The 16,555-nt window shown below is 48.3% G+C and overlaps 1 protein-coding gene across 1 annotated transcript; it reads right to left on the bottom strand.

Annotated features, from left to right (window-relative positions):
- Window positions 1-10,657: 10,657 nt before the first annotated feature.
- Frat1 (frequently rearranged in advanced T cell lymphomas) lies at window positions 10,658-13,271 on the bottom strand. The gene has a single exon (NM_008043.3). It carries the CDS (start codon window positions 13,071-13,073, stop codon window positions 12,249-12,251), a length of 825 nt encoding a protein of 274 aa, NP_032069.2. The 5' UTR covers window positions 13,074-13,271; the 3' UTR covers window positions 10,658-12,248.
- Window positions 13,272-16,555: the final 3,284 nt, after the last annotated feature.

Below are 16,555 nucleotides of genomic sequence, written 5' to 3'. Positions count from 1 at the left end.
GAGATGCCCTAGAAGAACATGAGGTTTGAGGGCTGAGACCTGCTACAGAGGGACTAGAAGATCCCCAGGAAGCACACAACAAACAGCGTGTAGCTGTTTCATTCAGAATTCTAGGTTCTTGGTAAGATGAGCCTGGACTCACAAAACCAGGATGCAGACAGACATCTTAGGAGACTGCAGCCTGGCCAGAACGGCTACAGCAATGAAGTCGGAATGGTGATTGCTGCCAAGGACAGACATCTACAGGAACCAGCAAACTAAGAGAGGAAAGGGGAACTGAGCTCTGCTATGGGCACATACCCTGCTGGGCACCATTTGTAACTTACAGTGGAAGGGCAGAATCTAGGCTTCAGGCTTTTAAAGTTGATCTCTTGCCTTGGGCCAAAGCCTGCCCACGTGGCTTTTGTGGTGGTGATGGGGCAAGGCAAGGAGGAAATATTTTGGTTCTGTTTTTTGTTTTGTTTGAGACCGTATGTTTGAGTTCATGTATCTCTAGTTGACCTGGAACTTGCTCTGTAGACCAGGCTGGCCTGGAGCTCACAGAGGTCTATTTCCTGAATGCTGGGATTAAGGGTATGGACCACTACGCCTGACTAAAGCATTTTAATGATGAACGCATGTAACACTGTTCAGGGACACACTCGTGGCTTCAATAATTTCCATCTAGATTCCAAGGAAGTTCTAGAAATAATAGGTTTACTAGGCTGGTCCTCCACAATAGCAGGAGGGGAGATGGGGGAAAGAATTACAGTCATCCTCCTGCTACTTGTAGTCCTGGGCTTAGCTCTCTCCCACAAGCCAGTCTTTTTCGATATGCCACATGTCGTGAATAATGTCCTGCCAACTTGGATACAAAAGTCCTCCCAGATGGTCCCAGGCTTGGAGTCCAGAGGGTTGATTTCCCTGAAAAACACTCTTCAGCCTGTCTTCCCACATCCAGTCCCTCCAAGGCTGTGACAAGAACACGAATTTCATTACACCAGATGGGTTTCACAAGTCCAGCATAAAAAAAAGATGGTCTCTAAGGTTGGTATGTGTTCGAGAAGGCCTTCAAAAGCCTGCATGAGGGCTGGAGAGATGGCTCTGTGATTAAGGGCACTGGCTGCTCTTCTAGAGGTCCCGAGTTTAATTCCCAGTACCCACATGGTGGCTCACAACCATTTGTAATGTGATCTGAGGATCTCATCTAGTGCGCATGAAGACAGAGTGCTCCTATACATAAAATAATTCTTAAAGCCGGGGTAGGGGGGTGGAGGGTAGGGAGGATGCAAGCCTTTAATCCCAGCACTTGGGAGGCAGAGGCAGGCAGATTTCTGAGTTTGAGGCCAGCCTGGTCTACAAAGTGAGTTCCAGGACAGCCAGGGCTATACAGAGAAACCCTGTCTCGAAAACAACAACAACAACAAAAAAACCCAAACAAACAAACAAACAAACAAGCAAAAAATTCTTAAAAATAAAAAAAGAGCCTACATGGACTTAGGCTAAGGGGGAAGTCCCTTCTGCTCGAGTGATGTCTTCCCCCAGGTTGGTCATGGTCTTTACGGTTGCTTGGGTCCTGACCTGAATTCTCCTGGTAGTGATCTCAGCATTTGCAAAAGCTAGAGAATCCCTAGAGCCAGCGCAGGTCCTGAAAGTGTCTCAGTGAAGTCACCCGAGGAAGCAAAGGCCATTTCTAAAAATACTGCATCTTGGAATGGTCCATTCCTAGTAGTCAGCCCAGGAGTGACTTTTGGCTAGGACACTCGGTCCCTGAGAACGACAGAATGATGGCCACAGAACGGTGTGGAGAGGCAGGGTTGAAATGGCTCCTCTCTACTGGTGCCTAAGCTCCCCTGATAATACTGAGCTGGGGAGTGGGGGCACAGCTCTAGGGAAGTGACCAGGAGAAGCTGAGTTGTATCAGGTGACTTGGGTTGTTGGTGAGGGGGTGTTGATTAGGAGACTCAGGAAGTTCCAGGGACAGCAGCCCAGAGTCTCAAATGGCTAGGACTTCAGTGATAAGGGTTGGTGATAAGGATTTGGCAGTTGAGGATAAACCTGGGAAATGGTCTTTAGGAACAACAATAAAAACACTGGCTAATGTATTTAGCTTACCAAGAGCCAGGCTCCATCCTAAGCACCTTATAAAGAACAGGTCATCAGGTTTCTGGGACAAAGATGAGAATCCACTCAGAAGCAGACAGAAAATAGGAGCAGAACCAAGGGTGGGAAGCCAAGGATACTGAAGGGTGAGCCGCTGCAGTTAGGATCACATGGTTGAGCAGCTAGGCTCATGTTGCCTCTATTCGGAAGCCCCCAGGCTCCAGATGTCCGGGGCACATGGACTAAATCCAGGTCAGTGACCTGGGTTGATAGTTCATTTTCCCTTTATCAGCACTGTTAAGTAGTGATTTTTTGATTCACTTATTTTAAACTTTATTATTATCATTATTATTATTTTCATGGAAGCTTTGTAGACCTGGCCTCAAACTTAGAGATTTGCTGGGATTAAAGGTGTGTGCCACCACCACCTACTAGTTTTGAACATAATCTAGAACTTTCTTTTGTAGATTTACTTATTTATTTATTTATTTTTGTTTTGTTTTGTTTTGTTTTTTGAAACAGGGTTTCTCTGTGTAGCCCTGGCTGTCCTGGAATTCACTTTGTAGACCAGGCTGGCCTCGAACTCAGAAATCCGCCTGCCTCTGCCTCCAAGTACTGGGATTAAAGGCGTGCGCCACCACCGCCCTGCAATTTATTTCTTTTTAAAGATTTATTTTATGTATGTGAGTATACTGTAGCTGTCTTCAGACACACCAGAAGAGGGCAGAAGAGGGCATCAGATCCCATTACAGATGGTTGTGAGCGCTCTTAGCTGCTAAGCCACCTCTCCAGCCTCTTATTTATTTAGTTAGTTATTTTATATGTATGGGTGTTTTGCTAGCATGTATGTCTGTGTCCTATGTGTGAAACTGGTACCCACAAAGATCAGAAGAGGACACTGACTCCCCCAGAACTGGAGTTACAGATGTTAGTGAGCCATCTTGTGGGTGCTGGGACTTGAACCCACGTCCTCTGCAAGAACAAGTCCTTTTAACCATCCAGCCTTCTCTTCAGTCCCAGTCTTTTGTTGTTGTTGGTTTTTTGAGACAGAGTTTCTCTGTATAGCCCTGGCTGTCCTGGAACTCACTCTATATACCAGGCTGGCCTTGAACTCAGAAATTCTCCTACCTCTGCCTTCCAAGTGCTTGGATTAAAAATGTGTGCCACTACCGCCCGGCCAGTCTTTGACTCTTGATCCTCTTGTTTTTACCTCTCAAGTATTGGGAATATAGGTATACACCATTACAGCCAGCTAACTGGTGTGTGTGCATGTGTGTATGTGTGTGCATGTGTGTATGTGCATGTCAGAAGACAACTTGTGGAAGTTAGTTTAGTGATCCTCTTCTGCCATGTAAATTCCAGGAATCAGACATAGTCAATCAAGCTTGGTAGTAGGCACCTTTACCTGCGGAGACATCTCACCAGCCCCTTTTTAAAAAAAATTTTTTTTTCAGCAATGTGGTGAAAATCCACCTTTAATCCCAGCATTTGGGAGGCAGAGGCAGGTGGTTCAAGGCCAGCCTGGTCTGCAGAGCAAGTTCCATGACAGCCAGGGCTACACAGAGAAACCCTGACTCGGAAATTCTTTTCATTACATTTATTCATTTGTGTATGTGTGTATACACATGCATGTACACATATGTGCGTGTATGCAAGCTAGAGAACAACATGAAGAGTACTTTCCTTCCACCATGTTGGTGTCACCAACTGGATTCATATTGTCAGGTTTGGCAATGAGGGAGAGTCTTTACCAACCTTGCAGGCTCCAGTAGTTCGTCCCATGCTCATCCCAGCTGAGAAAGAAGTGCATTTAAGGTGCATCTGGAGGAAAGGGCTTGTCTGGCTTACATAAAATAACGCAAACTTATTTTAAGGGAAAATAAAAGAAGGGGAAGAAAGAAAGGGCTTGGGACTGTGACTTCAGTGTCTGGGAAAGAGTTTTCAGGGAAGCCCTTTTCAATATTAGGCTGTGAGATCTAATTTTGACAGTTAAACAAGAACAAGCAGAGGCAGGGCAAAGGTAGCAGAGAGATAACCTGCTTGTGCCTTTGTAACACACCCAAATCAATAAATCAAATAAACTGCCGGGGCAGCAGCCTATCAGCTGGGATTCCACACTTAACTCCCGGTGAGTCGGTCAGTAGCCGATAAGGAGAAACAGTTACTAAACTCCTCAGTATCAGTTTTAGTTTGTGTTCTTTTGTAGCATTAGCTACAGGCAGTTCATTCACAGAAACACTGGGCTTTCCCAGGCTAAAAGGTTATAGAGAAAGTTGATTTACCACCCGGTCAGATCCTGGGATTCTCTGTGTTCGGTCAGTTTGTAACCCAGGGTTCTGCCCTATGAACTATCCACACGTAAGCCTTCCCCTTGAGCCCTGCCCACAATAGGAACCCCATTTTTAAAAATTACTCTTTTAATAATTTTTATGTACATTGGTGGTTTGTCTATGTGTACGTCAGTGGGAGGATGTCAGAAACCCGGGAACTGGAGTTACAGACAGTTGTGAGCTGCCATGTGGGTCCCAGGTCCTCTGGGAAAACAGTCAGTGCTCTTAACCACTGAGCCATCTCCCTAGTCCTAAGAAACTCCATTCTTCCTTCCTCTGCCAGGAGCCTGGTCCCTCAAAGAAGCTCCCTTTAATTGCACCCTCGCCTTCGTCCCCTACTTGCTTCAGTTAAGCAGGGCTTTTTCTCTTGGCCGAGGAATCCTTCCCAACCATTTCTCTCTTGTGATTTTTGTTCTGCGTTGTCAGGTATCAAACCCAGAGCCTGACATTTACTGGATAGTCATGCTGCCTTTCACTCACATTTCTAACCTCCCCCTTTTCCCTCTCAGGCTCTGTCTGTCCTTTCTCCCCATCTTCAGACTTCTAGGAACTCAGCTCATTATCTGCTTCCAGGCCCCCTTAGTTTGTGCCATGCATGCTGTTGAAACCACCCCCATTTGTTTGCTCTGCAAATAATTACTGAATACCAAAACCCGAGTGGTAGTATTTAATGCAGCCATGTTTTGGGCGGGGCCTGAGTGGTTTTACTAGTCTCACAACAATCTTATCAGGTGGGAACTCTTGTTATTACTAGAGAGGTGAAGAAATCTATTCAGGGTTATAGGAAGGAGCCAGGAAGTCTGACTCACACACAGCATTTTATGGCTACATGGTACTGTACTGTAGGCTTTCTTTTTCGAAATTGTCTCTAGTCTTTTCCTTTCCCTACCCATCCCGGGGCCTTTATCTCCTGGTTTTTGGTTGCCAGCCATGGATCTGTGTGACCATAAATAGTCCCCCTCAGCCCTAGTCCATTCCCCGTGCCACGTGGCTCAACTATCTGCCGAATACACACTCTTCATTTTGTCATTCCGCCGCCATCAAAGAATATATAATCTCTTTGGGAAGGAGACATGCACACATGAGTCCCTGAGATAACTCTGTAATGACAGTAAGGAAGATGAAGCCGGGAACAGAATGAATTGAGACATAATTCCTGGGACACAATTGCATGATTTTTTTTTCTTCTGAGCACAAATTATAGACAGAAGTGCAGAAGGCAGGCAAGCCATACTTCAGCTGAGCACAGAAATTGAATTAGAAGAGGGTGGGTTTTCTAACATGGAGGGGATCTTAAGAGCTTGACCCCAGGCTCCCTTCACTGTGTACCCTAACTTTCGCTGGTGATAATCCTCCTGTCCTAGCTCTACAAGTTCCAAACAATCTGTTTCCCTTGCTTGGTGACCTCTGCCCCTGCCTTACTGGACATCTGGATAATGTCGTGAGCTCAGCTACCTTTAATGCTTTCCTGTGAGACTGCAACAGGGTTTGAGATCTAGTGATCTGACCTCGGAGACAGGTTTGAGGTGATGGAGGTCAGGCCCAGGGCCTTGTGCATGCTACCCCTGAGCTAGATTCCTGGTCTCTGTGCCTTTTGGGTTTGTGACTTGAGACAGGGTCTTGTTTTATAGTCAAGGATTTTCTTGAACTTGTTCTTCTGCCTCCAGCTCCCAAGTACTGAGGTTATAAGTGTGCACCTCCTTACTGGCTTCCCTGTGCCTGCTGGTTTAAAAATTAATTTTATGTGTATGTGTGTGGGCATGAACATGCCACAGCACACACAAGAGTTGTGACAACTTACGGGAGCTGTTTCTCTCTTTCCACCATGTGGGCCTAAGGGATCAAACTCAGGTTGTTAGGCATGGCAGTAAGCATCTTTACCCACTGAGACATCTTGCCAGCCCTCGGTTCTCTGTGTCTTTTAAAAGAGATCAGGAAACGATGGCACATAGCTCTGAGATACAATTGGTGCATGAGCCCATGGAGGAGGGGAAAGAGGGAGGGGGATAAAGGGCAGGGGGAGAGAGAGGAGGAGAAATATTGATGTGGTCATTAAGAGACATGCTTTTCTACAAAAGACTCAAAGTTGTGCTTTTTTCTTTTCTTTTATTTTTCTTTCTCCAAGCGTTCTCTGTGTAGCCCTAGCTGGAACTACACTAGTCCTGGACTAGGTTTCTAGTCCTGGAACTCACTCTGGAGACCAGGCTGGCCTTGAACTCAGAGAACCACCTGTCTCTGCCTCCAAGTCCTTGGATTAAAGGAGTATGCCACCACTGCCTGCTCAAAGTTGTACTTTTATATAATAGTTTCCCGAGTCCGAAATAATGGTGAACCCGTCTAATATAATCCTAGCACTTGGGGCGGCGGTGGCGGCCCGGGAGAGAGAGAGAGATTGGGAGAGGAAGGGACATTGGGAGAGGGAGAGTGGGGGAGAGGGAGAGGGAGAGAGGGAGCGAGAGGGAGAGAGGGAGAGAGGGAGAGAGGGAGAGGGAGAGGGATAAGCAAACCAGCTTACAGGAGTGATTTGTTTTTCCATTTGCTTTGTGTGGATTATCAAATCTCCCACAATTCTGCAAGTTATGCTCTGTACTTATCCCATTTTGCAGATGAATTTTTGGCATAATGAACTTGTAGACTCCATCCCAAAGCACACAGCCTCAGAGGGCTGCCTGCATTGCCCAACTCTTGCTTTCTGTGTCTGGGAGGCACAAGGGCAGCTCCTTTGCACTCCCTTCAGATAGGCATGGGAGCCCCGCCCAGGAGTGTTTTTCCTCTGCCTGTACCAACGTCCGCAGCGTCAGTAGAGTGCACTTCCACCCCTCGATAAGACAGGAGCCCCCGCCTGCAAAGCCTGAGCTCTCTGGGGCTGACATTCTGTGATTACTGAGCACTGGTGGAAAGGGAAGGGGGCACTAATTGAGTGAGTTAGTAATTTGGTTGCCAAGGCAACACTTTTCTGATTGGGAGGAGAGGATCACAGGGTTCAACACAGACTTTGCTGGATAGGAAAGTGTTGTCTGATCTTCACTCCATGTTCCTGCTTCTAAGCTGGAAAAAGAACTAGAAAAAAAAAGGATAACAATTGAATTCAGAGCATTTAAGTCTGGTTTAGAACGGTCTTAGGGCGGCAGGCTTTGGAGTGTTCCACTCGCCTTTCTTCTATTCAAATCACTTACTTGCAAATTGATTAATTTTAGTTGTTTCATTCAGTTTGTAGCTTTGGTCTTTTATCTCATCCGGGCATCTTCTGTGACCAGCTGTCTTTGTACTATGCAGAAGATTTTGGAAGGAAATGGTTACAGTAGGCAAGGGAGGTCGTCTTGTTGGAGGACTGCTTGCCTAGGATGCGTGAAGCCCTGGGTCCAAACCTCAGGCTCAGTAACACCTGAAATCCCAGTACTTGGGAAGTTGAGGAAGGATGCTCAGAAGGTCAAGGCTATCCTCTGTTACGAAGCAAGTTGAAGGCCAGCCTGGGCTATGTGAGGTCTTCTATCAGAAAATCAAAATGGTTACAGCATACCTGGCACTCCAGGTATCTGAGTAGTTGGTACAGCGTTTTCCAGGGTTCTGATGTCAAGGTCACCAATTTGGACAACCATGGAGGTACCATTTATGTGCAGCTTTGCCTAGTAAACAAAATTGGACCTTTTATAATGGTATGGAGCACTTGGAAAGAGGCCTGAACTGGGAGCCCTAAAAAAATCTGGCTTCGAGACTGATAGATTTCACCACTGACTTCAGAGAATCACTCCGTCCTGCCTATGTTCTTTGGCTATAGAGCATCTATGGAATGGTTTAAGACAGTTGGGTATATCTTTCTCAGTTTTCATGGAACTCTGTCGTTCAACCCACTGGCCTGAGTTCTCGCAAACACATGCAGTTCTAATAACATCAATCATTGATATAAATTCTGACTTATTCTATTCTAAAAAAGGGTGTAAGAGTGAGTAGTAAAAGTCAGCAAGATTTTTCACTTTTATTTACTTACCTTTTATTAAGTATAAGTGCTCCTTGAAGTATCTTAGAATGGAGAGAAAGAAATGGGCTGCATCTTGCCATATTGCCCAGGCTGGTTTCAAACTCCAGGGCTAAGGACTGGAGAGATGTCTCAGTGGCTAGGAACAATGGTTGCACTTACAGAGGACCCGAGATCAGTTGTCAGTGGCTATATGGTTGCTCATAACCATCTATAATTCCAGTTTCAGGGGATCCGAACCCTGGTTTTGACCTCTGAGAGCAATGGGCATGGATATGGTACACATGGATACATTTGGTCAAATACTTATCCATATCAAATAAAATAAATCTTAAAAAATACAAACAAGCTGGGCGTGGTGGCGCACACCTTTAATCCCAGCATTCAGGAGGCAGAGGCAGGCAAATTTCTGAGTTCGAGGCCAGCCTGGTCTATAAAGTGAGTTCCAGGACAGCCAGGGCTACACAGTGAAACCCTGTCTCAAAAAACCAAAAAACCAAAAACCAAAAACCAAAAACCAAACCCCAGGGCTGACCCACCCCTTTCTGCTTCAGCCTCCGGAGGAGTTGGAACTAAATGCATGCCACTATGCTTACTGTGGCTCTCTCTCTCTCTCTCTCCCTCTCTCCCTCTCTCTCTCTCTCTCTCTCTCTCTCTCTGTGTGTGTGTGTGTGTGTGTGTGTGTGTGTGTGTGTGTGTAATTCTGGGCCATGTATATATTCTAGGTAGGAGCTTGACTACTGTTAGGTCCTCAGGTCTTGGCAGGATTTTTATAGAAAGATTTTCAGAACTATACTGTATTTCAACTACATACTATCTCTATGCATAGTATCTATTAGTTTGACACCTACCTTTAGAAAGCAAGGGTCTTATGTTGCCCAAGCTGGCTCTAGTATGTAACTAAGGATGACCCTGAATTCCTGATGCTCCTGTCTGTGCCTGGGATTATGAGCACGTACCAAGCCTGGTTTGTTTCATCTTTACAGGGAGGCCTGTAGGGGTGAGCTCTGGCTGTTATAGATATGTTCTCATTCTATAGCCTAGGCTGGCCTGGAACTTGTACCAATCCTTCCGTCTCAGCTCCCCAAGTACTGGAATATAAACATGAACTACCATGCTTCCAAGAGATCTGGTTCTTCAGTGCCTTAGCATTCGATCATGGATAGCTTGGTGATGGAGAGAAGGCCCTGGATTGCTTAGACTTAGACCTCTGAGAAGTTCCTCCATAACTAAAAACTCAGGGCTATGCCCACACCAGAACCTCGGACCACCATCCACACAATCTCAGCACCGCACTACAGAGGCTCCTTCCTTGTCTGTGAGTCCCCATAATTGTCCCCCATCATGGCTCATGGGACATAATCTGCTTGATATATTCAGAAGCTGCCCCTCTGTGTCTGATGGATATAAGCTACAATGGTACATCGAATCAGAAGAATTGACATCTAATACACAAGACAGACAATGCTTCCAACGAGTGGGTTTCCATTGAATGAAAAATCAAGGACCCCCCCCCCCCAGTCACCTGGCTACTTAGAGCCAGTTCTGGAAAGGAAGGGCTAGGGACTACCAACCATTCTGTGCTGCCACCATGCAGGCTGTATCTCACTGTCCGTGTGGCACAGGAGAGGAAATGGAAAAGCCACGGAGTCCCCAATACTTCTCCAAGGTCCCTGCTCCACTTCAGCCTTTGTTATATCTAACTCAGCTCCTTCCTTAAGGGAACAGATTGCAGCATTTCAGAAAAGGGCAGAACGGGGCGATCGTGTCATCGCCAGGACAGGATGGTAGCAAATGTACTAAGGACAAGGAGGGAGGTGTCATTTGATAAGATCTCAACCAGTGTTCCTACCACTGGGTTTATATCTTGGGTAGCACCTGGTCAACAACCCCATTAGGGCACCAGAAGAGGTGGGCGCACGGGGCTGGGGGGGATAAGGGGTGCCAGAAGAGCTGGGTCCACGTAGGTGGAGCAGTTAGCCTCCCAGACTGCTCTGATGTCCTCCCCGGCACCCAAAAGGCTCTGAGGTTGCTGAATGGGATTGGTCCAAAACCTGACCTCAGTTTCATTTAATTTCATGCCAGCACCGACACACACCCAGCTGCACAGACCTCATCTAACTACTGAGCTGCTCAGACACAAAGGCCTCTAATTACCAGCCTCGAGCCAAGCCGACAGAGATTTCAAGTGTTTTCATGTTTATGGAGATCAGAGAAATGTGTTCTGTTCATCTTTCGCACTGGAGGCAAGTACAAAATAAAAGCCGGGGTGTGGGGGTGTGTGTGAGGGGAACCCAACACATTTATTCAAAAACAGTTATTTCAGTTAAAATCCTATAATCAGGACAGCCACAATTCCAGTCACTCCGGTGCGAAGTGTAGATATGTCAACAGCCACATCTGGATGCTGAACAAGCCATTGACTCCAGAAAACTAAAACGAAATGGTCGCTCAGAGTGAACAGTGTTTCCAAGCACTTCACAGTCACAATAGCAGAAAAACCTGCAGCTTTCCCATTTGGAGGGTCACATTTTCTACTAGGGTTCCTTCCCTTACAAAGGCCAGCTGGCACAGCTGGGGGAGGGTCAGGAGGAAATCAACTCTGTCTATCCAGGGAACTGCAGCTGTTATTACAAATGGCCCCGAGAGCCCATTAGAAGAGGCTGTGTGAGACTGTGTCCCAAGCTGTGTCCCTGGAGTGCCCATTATGTGGAATCTCCCCAATCCCCTACCCTGGCCCCTAGCATCATCAGCGCCACCCTGCTTGAGTAGGGCAGCAGAACCAAGGGGGAAAGGTGGTACTCGGTCACTGTCTCAAGGCAGTTTGTCTGCAAGCCAGGTGGAGGGGCAGGGGCGGTGGCCTCGGACGGGAAGCACACTCAGCACTCGCCATCCCCACCTCCTCTGGGATGTGGCGGGAGCGTCCTTAGGGGACTCTTGCATTTGCAAAACAGTGTGCTCTCTTCCTAGCAAGGCCATTCGGTTGTCTCCGTGTTGGAGTCCCACTACACGGTGCACACCCAGGAAACAGTGACCTTGAACCCCCAAAGGGATGGGTCTCCTTTAAAAACACACTTTACGAAGGCAGGAGGGGGTCACTCCTTGCTTCGCCATACCCTTCCATTACCCAACACAGCTCACTGCTGTCTCCACCTTACACTCATGGGGTGCAGCTTTCCCTCAACACTCTGCTAACAGCAACCCTTTGAAAGAAAAAGGGAACGGACAAAAAAACGGTTACTTCTATTCAGCCCCAAGAGGGTCCTCTCGTTGTACCGCATGTTTTACATTGAAACCAGCACCGCAAAGGATGATGAGATGGTCTTTTAACTGTCGTTAAATGTTCAAGTGTGGCATTTTGGAGGGGGGGCGCCCCCCGAAATTAAGTCCACTCTTGTTTCCCCCTCCCCGAAAATGGATCAGGAACCAGCCCTGAAAAAGTACAGCAAGTAATGGGGATCATCGTCCTTCGTTCCATAGCAGGCTGAGCCGATCCTGAGAGCATGCACCGTGGCCACGTGGTCCCCGCTTGGCCAGGAGAGTCTGCGTGGAATTGCAGCGACCAGGTTGAATCACGCCAAAAAAAAAAAAAAAAAAAAAAAAAAAAGGAGCCCTGCTGACAGCCTGCGGTGCGCTCTGTAGATTCTGCTTTAAACAAACCTAAGTCCTGGGTTTCAAACAGTTCGGGGCTTTCAATTTCAGTTACCCATGAAAATATCTGCGATATTTCGGCTGTCTTCCTTAGCTTATTTTCCCGTTTCCAAATAATGCTCGAGTCCACCACCAGCTCCGGCTGGGTGAAGCCCTGGGTAAATCCCTTGGTCCCCGGCTACAGGCTGGTGCTGTGGCCACTTAGGTTGTTAGCTGCCAGGGACAAGAAGGTCGTCCCCAGTTCTGAGCTGCGCCCTCCCCATGAAAGCGCCAGGGTCGCTGCAGGCCGCGCGAGGGCTCCCGGGCGAAGGCGGCTCATGCACTGGGGCTGACAGAGGCCCGAGGAACGGGTGTGCGGGAAGCTTTGCGTGTAACTGTAGCTGTCGCGAATGAAGTCTGCGCACCGCCTCCTTGATGAGGTTTCCCGAGAGCACGAGCTGCTGCAGGAGCCGGTGCGGGTCGTCGTCGTCGCCAGTGCGGGTCTCCGGCTGAGATCCGCGTCGCTGTTGCAAGCGGCGGGACGCGGCTGCGTTCCGGAGCCAACCCCGGCGGCACGGGCCCGACAGTGGCTGCGGGGTGCTTAGTTTGCCGGTCCCCGGGGGTCCGTCAAGGCCCGGCTGCTGGGGCAGCGCGCTGGCGCCGGGGGAGATCTCCGCCACGCAGTAGGGCGCCGACCGTCCCCGCACGCGCCCGCGCTCCCCTAGCACGCAGCGCACGGCCCCCGGGGGCGCAGGGTTCCCGGTCTCCGCTGACCCCGTCGGCCGCAGCAGCCTCCTAGCTGGGGTCCCGGTCTTGTCCGCCGGCAGCGCCGCCAGGACCTGCGGGGGCGGGGGACCCGGGGCGGCACACGGCGAGGCCGGGCGATCGTGCGCTGCGTCCAGCTGCAGCGTCTCGCCGATCTGGACGATGAGCTGGTCCACGTCGGTCGAGCCACCCAGAGTCACCGACTGCTGCAGCAGGAGGAAGCTGTCGTCGTCCTCCTCCCCCTCCGCCTCGTCGCCGGCTTCCTCCTCCTCCTCCCTCCGGCAAGGCATGGCCCCCCGCCCGGGCCCCCGCGGCTGTGCGGGCGTCGCTGGCAGCTCGGTTGGCCGCGGGCTCGGCGAGCCGCGGCTGGGGCGGGAGCGAGGCGGAGGCCCAAGCCGGGCTAGGCAGGGACCACCGGGCAGTGGCACCGCGCGCCTTAGAGCCGCGGGAGCCGGAACGCTGCCGGCTTGGGTTGATTTGTAAACAATGGGTGACGTCGCGTGGCTCCTACCACCGTGCGCGGCCGGGGGGTGCTGTCTCCTTGGCAGTAGTGAGCCTGTAGGGCCAGGGCACAGAGTAGAGCCTGGCTGCCCCCGAGCCTCATCGGCGTGCCTACTGTGTGCGGGGATGCACTGGGAAGTTGATTCTGGTTCGCTCAGCCGGGCCTAATTGGCATTCCACAAGATGGACACCTTGGGGGACTCGATTGGTTTCTTCCACACACAGTCACTTCCACACACTTACACCTCCACACACTCCCCTCAGCACGTCAAGTGGTTTGGTTTAGGCGGTGGCTTTTTTTTTTTTTTTTTTTTTTTTTTTTTTTTTTTTTTTTTTTTTTTTAAAGGTTTGGGTGACAGAGTCAGAGGAGGCTGGAAAGGAGAGGGAGTGAGGTTTGGACTCGGAGTGACGATTAGGAAAAGGTTGTTGCCAAAGATGGAAAGGAGGATGGAGACCTTGTCTGATGTGGATGGCTGAGCTGGAACGCAAACCGGCCACAGATTTCGTGGTTTTTTGGCTTGGGTTCCAGGGCATTTAGGGGCTGCGTTGACTACTGGCTCTTTGCAAGGAACTGTAATATGGCAAGTGAATGCGTGTTAACGAAATTCAGTAGTCAAATGAAGACTAGTCATCTAGAAAGGGTAGCAGTGGTGAGCTGGTTATATGAAAACAGAGCCTCGGCCATCTTAACTGTTCCAGATAGCATTGTTGAATTAATGGTTAACCAAACCTTTATTAGTTTTTTTTTTTAATATTTATTTATTTTGTGAAAGGGCCTTGAGTATGCTCTTGGATTGGCTGTGTAGCTGAGGATAACCTTGAACTCTTTATCCTCTTGCTTACAGGTTGGGAACCACTAGGTCAAGTGTGTTTATTTAATGATTTTTTTTGGAAGGGTTGGGGATTACATCCAGGGCCTTGCACATGGCAGGAATGCTTTCCTTCTGAGCGAACAGTAATTTGATGACCGCTTTCTTTCTTTCTTTCTTTCTTTCTTTCTTTCTTTCTTTCTTTCTTTCTTTGTTTTCAAGACAGGGTTTCTCTGTATAGCCCTGCCTGTCTTGGAACTCACCACGCCTGGCTGATGATGATCATTTTCAAATGGACTTCAACAGACCCCTGGGTGGTGACACACATCTGTAATCCCAACACTAGGAAGGCAGAGGCAGGAGGATCACAAGTTCAAAATTATTCCTGGCCAAATAGCAAATTTGAGGCCAGCCTGATACACAGAACTCTGTGGCCTAGTTTCTATTACACACACACACACACACACACACACACACAGAGAGAGAGAGAGAGAGAGAGAGAGAGAGAACTTAAAATAAGTGAATTTGTAACGTGTAAATTGTGTAATATAAAGTTGCTTTAAAACTAGTCATAGTGCCGGGCATGGTGGCGCACACCTTTAATCCCAGCACTCAGGAGGCAGAGGCAGACAGATTTCTGAGTTCGAGGCCAGCCTGGTCTACAAAGTGAGTTCCAGGACAGCCAGGGCTATACAGAGAAACCCTGTCTCGAAAAACCAAAAAACAAAAACAAAACAAAACAAAAAAACCAAAAAAACCCTAGTCATAAAGCATTTAGGAACAGACACACCAAGGCCAGTGAAGAGTCTGACAGTGTTCAGGCAGCTACTTTCTAGTCCTGAGCAGGAGCTGAGTGCAGCAGCCAGGGCTTACACTTGGCTGGAGAGGCAGAGTTGGGAAGATTGCTCAAATCCATGAGTTCTAGATTAGTGTGAGACAAAATGGTGAGACTGAATTCAGAAGTAAGTAAATAATAAGACTTAAGAGTTCACGACTAAAGAGCACTGGCTGCTCTTCTGAAAGACCGGGGCTTGGTTCTCAGTACTCCCAGAGGCTCACAAAGATTGGTAACTAACTCCACATCCAGAGGATACTAACACCCTCTTCTGGCCTCCATGTGCACAGTGACATAGGCATACATGCAGGCGAAACATTCATACACATTTAAACAGTTTAAAAGAAGAGTTGGGTAGCCTGTAAGATGCCGCAGAGGAAAAGAATGCTTTCCACCGAGATTGGCCACCTGAGTCCAGTCCTCAGGACCCTTGGTGGAAAAGAAAGAAACGATTCCTACAAGTTATCCTTGGACTTTAACACCCTCCCCCAACTAAATAAATGCAACTTTAAATATTTAAAAAGTGAGTTGGGGGGCTGTAGAGATGGCTCAGCAGTTAAGAATACTGACTGCTGTTCCAGAGGTCCTGGGTTCAGTTCCCAGCAACCCCGTGGTGGCTCACAACCATCTGTAATGGGATCTGATGCCCTCTTTTGGTGTGTCTGAAGACAGCAACAATGTACTCATATACATAAAATAAATAAATCTTTAAAAAAGAGAGAGAGTCTGCTTCATTTTTGTTTGTTTGTTTGTTTGTTTTCAAGACAGGGTTTCTCTGTGCAGCCCTGGCTGTCTTGGAACTCAGTCTGTAGACCAGGCTGGCCTCAAACTCAGAGATTTGCCTGCCTCTGCCTCCCAAGTGCTGGGATTAAAGGCGTGCACCACCACTGTCTGGCTTCATTTTTTTTTTCAAGTATAGAGAAGAGAAATGTCAGAACAGTGGAAAAGTCAGTTCTTCCTCCTTCTCTTCCTCTTCCTTCTTCTTTTCTTCATCCTCCTTTTTTTTTTTTTTTTTTTTGTCTCTTCATTTTTTTGAAACAAGGTCTCCTGTAACCCCAGCTGGCATGGAATTCACTCTGTAGCTGAGGATGGTCTTGAACTCATGATTGTCCTGCCTCTACCTCCCAAGTGCTGGGCTTCCAGGCTCTTTCAACAGCTCCCTCTTTGTAATAGAGTCAGTTTGAAGAAAGTAATCAAAGTTCTAAATCTAGGTAATCTCTACTTCTGTGGAATTATAAAATTTATCCTTGGCAGATGACTGCTCTCTTGTTCTCCTCTCCTCTCCTCTCCTCTCCTCTCCTCTCCTCTCCTCTCCTCTCCTCTCCTCTCCTCTCCTCTCCTCTCCTCTCCCCTCTCCTCTCCTCTCCTCTCCCCTCCCCTCCCCTCCCCTCCCCTCCTCTCCCCCTCCCCTCTCCTCTCCTTTCCTCTTCTTTCTCTCTCTCTCTCTCTCTCTGTCTCTCTCTCTCTCTCTCTCTCCTCTCTCTCTCTGGCAGTATCTCGCTCTGTAGTCCAGACTGTCCTAGCCTTTCTGACAATCCTCCTGTCTTGGTTTCCTTAAGTGTTTGGGGTTGCAAGCACTTGGCATTGCTCCAAGCATTTTTTTCATTGCAATTTAGATGCCATTTAT

Source organism: Mus musculus, chromosome 19 (assembly GCF_000001635.26).
Source record: "Mus musculus strain C57BL/6J chromosome 19, GRCm38.p6 C57BL/6J".
In the NCBI taxonomy this organism is placed as follows: Eukaryota; Metazoa; Chordata; class Mammalia; order Rodentia; family Muridae; genus Mus; species Mus musculus.
This window is presented reverse-complemented; position numbering and strand designations above follow the sequence as displayed.

Excerpts from the sequence above, each read along its gene's own strand:
- Frat1 (NM_008043.3), bottom strand. The coding sequence starts at position 13,073 with ATGCCTTGCCGGAGGGAGGAGGAGGAGGAAGCCGGCGACGAGGCGGAG.